Genomic DNA, 6,000 nt, shown 5'->3' with positions numbered 1-6,000 from the left:
ACCCTACCTCAAAAATAGGCAAAATTATTTTCAAATGAGAGACATAATGTAAACATCTCATCTATTTTTAAAATGGTGTCCAGCAGCTGTTACGCTAAATCAGGCTTGTTAATTATTTAGTTCATCACAGGGCCACAGGCTCAGCACAGAGAGCAGAGGAGATTCACCACGCAAGCTCCGTTCTTTCCAAGCTGCACGGAAGGCCAGGGCTGGGGGGGGCTGTCATGGTGTCGCTCACTCAGGCTGTGCGCCCCACGTGGGGCAGATGCCCGCTCCGTTTCACTGTATTTAATTCTTTCTATACGTGGCGCCTGAGAGACGGAGTTGGGGAAGCCTCTGGGTCCCGTGACTGCGAGCCACTCCTGTAGCTGATGCTCCCACCGCTCCACACCTGTGGCCTGTGACGCATTGTAAGCACGGATATGCAGCCGGCCTGCTCCTCCCCAGCCCCACGTTGAAACTAAGATCGGGCATTCCCTGACAAGCGCACCCTCCTCCTTTCATACTTCCCCATAGCCTCCCGCTCAAATCACGGGACAAAACCTGGACCAGAATCTGCGTTGTTCCACAGCACACCAACCACATCTTGAGCCAGCCTCCAAGTCTCACTGCCCTCACAAATGAGGAGGCAGGACTGAAGGAGCTCTGAGGTCCCTTTAAAGCTCTAGATCATGAGATAATGCTTCCTCATTTATTACATGAAGAAACACCACAGAAGAGATAAGTCAGTGGGTGGGTAAGGGTGTGCCTCGCGGCATGAAGACCTGAGTCTGATGCCCAGTGCCCACGTGAAATGAAATGTTGGACGTGCTGACCTGTAATCCCAGCACTGGAGGGTGGAGACAGGAAGATCCCCGGGGCTCACTGGATAGTTAGTCTAACCTACTTGGTGAGTTCCAGGCCAGTGAGAGACCTTGTCTCAAAAAAGAAGTGGGCAGTGTTCCTAAAAATAACACCTAAAGTTTCCTCTATGCACACATGCACTGCCCACACACATATGAACACACACGCCCCACATATGCACACCACACGCACACATTCAAAAGAAACACGACAGGGAAGACAAGGTCTTGCAAGAAATGTTCGAAGAGCATAGCCGGGGGACAGGCTGGTGCTGGACACACAGAAGACTAACTAGTGTGACCAGCCCGAGCCACCCTCCCTGGTCACACAATGGACAGGACGGATGGCTAAACACAGCCTCAGGCCCCCTTCCAGACTAAGCCATCCACCCTCAAAGCATAATGGCTCTTTCAGAATCAGAAGCAGCTCGAATGGGCTCTTGCAAAGGCTTCACGCAAGGAGTAGTCCAGGCCAAGATATGCCCATCTGAGAAGGAGGGTCCTCCACACGTGACGCAGAGCAGCAGAGATGAAAAGCCATCTCCCAAAGCCATGGCTCCGTCCAGACACAGGGACGCCGAATGAGAGGGGACTTCAGGGCCTCCCCGTGCGATCAAACCTTGTTCTCACCACCAGACAGCGGGGAACTTTTCCTGAGTTCATGTAAGAGCTTATTTCCGTATTTATAAATTACGCAGCCTCATGAAGCCTTTTCTCTGAGTACTTTGTAAAGTCTAGTAAAATTAAAAAGTGGGGGTGGAGAGCCATTCTTCCTATGGCCAAAGCAAGATCACTGTGCATGTCCATGGACAATGGCTGAATGGTCACAAGCTCCTTACAAAGAAAACCTCTCTGGGGGAGTAAGGAGGAATAAAAAGTTGAACTCCAAATAAGACTCAGTGAGTTCGTGGCCAGGTGACAAACTCTGTGTTGATGAGCTGAGGGTAAGCAGGGGCTGCCTACTTGTATCCCGGGGGGCTTAGACCTAGACCAAGCCCCAAGAAAATTCCTGATACCTGCGAGAACCCTATCTGGGCCTAGCTGTCCTTGAGTTTGAACTCGGAAACCTGAAGAGCTCCAGAGCTGCAGCTGGTCCTCACTGACGGAAGACAAAAGGCATCCACCATGATGGGACCGAGGTGCTCCAGAGGACACTTGCGGGGGGCGTCCGCGGTGCGGTCAGCCTCTTCCGCAGGACCGCCTCAGCAGCGGCCTTTGAATCTAATTTATATAGTTATAAACCTGGGGGAGCTGAAGCCACTGCAAGCACACGCATCTGCTGGAAGAGGCTCGGGGTTACGGTGGGTACCGAGGGGCAACGGGGACTCGGTGTCTCGCTACATCATCCCAGTGAAGACCAGGTGGCTCATCCCAGCCTGCAAAAGCCCAAGCGCTGGTAGGCAAAGAGGAGAGGTGTCAGAGGAAAGATCGATGGATGCTTGCTTCCACACTGCCCGCAGAGCCTTCATCACACCGTCCTACCCCGAGGGATGAGGAGCCGGTCGGGGGCTGCCAACTGTACTCCAGCAGCAGCAGCCAGTTTCCACTCGTGCCCCACTGCCGGCTGACAGTGAGTGAACCTTGGGGACAAGTAAATTCGTCCGTCTGTCAAACGGGAATGAATGATAAGACCCGTCACTTCAGACGCATCCCAAGCCCCGGAATGAGCAGACAAGGTGTGTGTCCAACAGTCAGCGCGAGACGGGATCTAGGATCGCCGGCAGCGCAGCGCCAGGCAGGGGCAGGTCGGGAAGATTTGCTTGCATGAACGCCGTCCGCTCCGGTGTGAATGGCGGCCTCGTGGTCCTGCTCCGTCTTTCCTCCGCGGGCACCCCCATGGCTCCCAGCCACACCGCGTGAGCCCTTCCCTACTCAGCGCCACGGCTCGCTGGGGAGTTTCTCTGCCAGGCTCCCATCAGACAGCCAGGCAGTCTTCCTCCCGGGAACTCTCCAGCGCCCGCCAGTAGGTAAGTAACTCCTGGGGTGTGACGAAGTGGCAGGCTACGATTTTCTGAAAGCGGCAGGGGGAGAAGCGCAAGCCCCCCGGGAAGAAGGTCTGCTGGGAGTGCAGCTCCTCGGGCCTGATCTGCAGCTTGGCCAGGCAGAGCCCCACAAACACGTCTTCCAGCTTGATGAACGGCACGCTCTCCGACACATTGTACACCTGGCTCGCCACGTCGCCGGAGAAGACGTAGCCGGTGCCCGAGCAGAAAGGCGGGTACTTGTCCCACGGGTATTCGTACCTGCTCACAAACCACTTGTTCAGCTTCTTGCGGATGGGAAACTCGTTGAGCTTTAGGTAACCCGTGAAGAACCTCCTCGTCCTGTTCTTCCTCAGCAGCAGCTCCGTCAGATAGCCGACGTTCACGAACATGTCCGAGTCGGTTTTCATCACAAAGGTGGCCTGAGGGCAAAAGTGGTGGACCCATTCCATGCCCATCATGGTCTTGAGGGTCAAGTTAAAATACACGTCCTTGAAGTCCTTCTGGATGATGTCACAGTGCTGCTGGCTCTCCCGGGCCACCGCGGCCATCTCCTCCGTGCTGGCCGAGGCCCCCAGGAGGAACAAGGTCTTCACCCGCTGCCCCCTCACCCTCGTCTCTCTCCCCCACGTCTTGCGGATGGCCGTGCGAGCTGCCACCTGCCTGTGGGATGAAGTCACCAGCAGGACGAGGAAGGGGGGGTCCAGGCTGCAGTCTACATCGGGAAGCTGGAGGAACTTCCCATAATTCTTCTTGAAGACAAATGGCACGTCTTTAAAAGGCGCCATGCTGAAGTAGAAACAGAGCGCCCCCACCACCAGCATGAAGGCATACACCAGCCTCATCTTCACGAGGGCCATCTGAAAGGACAAAGAGAGAAGGTTAGGCATCCATAGCAAGAGGCAAGTTCGAGAATAATTCAGGGCTGGAAAGACGGCTCAGCGGTTAAGGTGCTTGCCTACAAAGGCTAATGCCCCCTCGGTTCAGTTCCCCAGGACCCACATAAAGCCATATGCACAAAGTGGCACATGTATCTGGAGTTCATATGCAGTGGCCGGAGGCTCCAGTGCATCCATTCTCTCCTCCCCTTCCCTGTCCCCTTACAAATAAATTTTACAAAAATAAGTAAATAAACAAATAACATTCAATTCATGTTTGTTTGTTATTGTTTTCTTTTTCAAGGTAGGGTCTCACTGTAGCCCAGGCTGACCTGGAATTCACTATGTAGTCTCAGGGTGGCCCCAAACTCACGGCGATTCTCCTACCTCTGCCTACCAAGTGCTGGGATTAAAGGCATGCGCCACCACGCCCGGAGTCAATTCATGTTATAACATTAAGAAAGCAAGTGGGCTGGAGAGATGGCTTAGCGGTTAAGCGCTTGCCTGTGAAGCCTAAGGACCCCGGTTCGAGGCTCGGTTCCCCAGGTCCCACGTTAGCCAGATGCCCAAGGGGGCGCACGCGTCTGGAGTTCGTTTGCAGAGGCTGGAAGCCCTGGCGCGCCCATTCTCTCTCTCTCCCTCTATCTGTCTTTCTCTCTCTGTCTGTCGCTCTCAAATAAATAAATTTAAAAAAAAAAAAAAGAAAGCAAGTAACTCACATTTTTGCTGGGTAAGCGAAGCTCTGGTTTGAGAGCTAAGCTATGGGGTAGATGCCAAGAGGAAATGAGCTTGAGAGGTGTCACAACAAGTCTTCCCTTCTTCCGCTACCCAGCATCGGGATCCTTTCTCTCGGGAATCTCTAGGGAAAGAGCAAAAATGAACAAAGTTCCAGTCACTCATGCCTGAGTGGTAGGTTTTCACACTTTCCCACCTACCTATGTGACCTTGAGCAAATATCTGAGCCCCTCTCCCAGCCTCACTTTTCTCCCCTGTGAAATGGACACAGTCAGGCTGGGGAGATTGCTTAGTGCTAGCTTGCAAAGCCTAATGACCTGGGCGTGATTCCTCAGTACCCACATAAAGTCAGATGCACACGGTGGTGCATACATCTGGAGTTCGTTTTGCAGCAGCTAGAGGCCCTGGTGTGCTCATTTTTCACTCTCTTCCATTCTCTCTCTGCTTACAAGTAAATAAATAAGTGAAATTTAAAAATAATGGACACCATCAAGGCACAAAATTCTGCACATGATTCATGTGCCCACAGCAATAATACACAAATATCCAAGACTCCTTTAAGGCCTGATGGGTTAGGAGGACACCTGATAGCTTTGTAAGGACAACAGTGACTCCAATAATTCTTTTTTTGAAGTAGATTCTGGCCCAGGCTGACCTAGAATTCACTGTATAGCCTCAGAGTGTCCTCAAACTCATGGCCATCCTCCTACCTCTGCCTCCCGAGTGCCGACATTAAAGGCGTGCACCACCATGCCTGGCTGCTCCAACCTTTTGTCCTAGCAATTGCCTACATAAAAGAGTATGTGGCTGTTAATTGAATAATTTCTTTGTGTGTGTGTTCTGTGGTTATGAATTTGTCCTCATATCCGTGGGGACATGCATCTGTGGGTGGGGCATGTGCATATGTGTGTGCAGTTGTATAGGGGCCACATGTCAACATCGAATGTCTTCCTCAATCTCTTAGCACGTATTTTGTGTACATACATAGTGTGTACACATGTGGTTTTGCAGATGCACACACCACATGCACACACAAATATACAGAGGCCAGTGGAGAACATCTGTGTTCTCCTCCATCATACTTCTGCTTGGTTTCCTTGAGACAGAGTCTCCTGCTGAACCAGGAGCTGCATATTTGGGGTCAGGCTGGCTGGCCAGGGTGCCCCAGTGATTCTCCTGTCTCCACCCCAAGAATCAATGTTGGAGGCAGAGAACGCTATGCCCCCTTTTGAAGTGTGATAGTTAATTTTATATGAACCTGAGTGGGTTATGGGGTGCCCAGATAGTCAGCCAAATGTTACTTTGGAGATGTGAGGGTGTCTTGGGATGGATGGGTAGGAGGATGATGCACATGGCTTTGGTAACGGAGATGAACCTCATCTACTGAGCAAAGGACCTGCATAGAAAGAAAAGACCAGGCCTCTCACAGGAATGGGAATTCCTGCCTGGTACTGAAAGCCTAGAGATGGGAGCTCATAAACTGTAGGGGGAAACTAATACCGTTGTCTGGCTAAATGGATATATGATGGCCACCAAACTGCCCTCTAAGTACTTATATTAAGG

At 52.1% G+C, this 6,000-nt stretch overlaps 1 protein-coding gene across 4 annotated transcripts in view; it reads right to left on the bottom strand.

Annotated features, from left to right (window-relative positions):
• Positions 1–233: 233 nt before the first annotated feature.
• B3galt5 (beta-1,3-galactosyltransferase 5) overlaps positions 234–6,000 on the bottom strand; it is a 92,844-nt gene continuing 87,077 nt past the window's right edge. For all 4 annotated transcript variants that reach the window (XM_045150303.1, XM_045150304.1, XM_045150305.1 and 1 more), the window contains 2 exons: positions 4,422–4,561; positions 234–3,684 (listed from right to left, as the gene is read on the bottom strand). In XM_045150303.1, coding sequence (XP_045006238.1) covers positions 2,758–3,684 — 927 coding nt within the window. In that variant the 5' untranslated portion in view covers positions 4,422–4,561 and the 3' untranslated portion in view covers positions 234–2,757. The remainder of the gene's footprint in view (positions 3,685–4,421; positions 4,562–6,000) is intronic.

This window comes from Jaculus jaculus, chromosome 5 (assembly GCF_020740685.1).
Source record: "Jaculus jaculus isolate mJacJac1 chromosome 5, mJacJac1.mat.Y.cur, whole genome shotgun sequence".
Classification (NCBI taxonomy): domain Eukaryota; kingdom Metazoa; phylum Chordata; class Mammalia; order Rodentia; family Dipodidae; genus Jaculus; species Jaculus jaculus.
The sequence above is the reverse complement of the archived record's forward strand: the minus strand, read 5'-3'. Positions and strand labels throughout refer to the sequence as shown.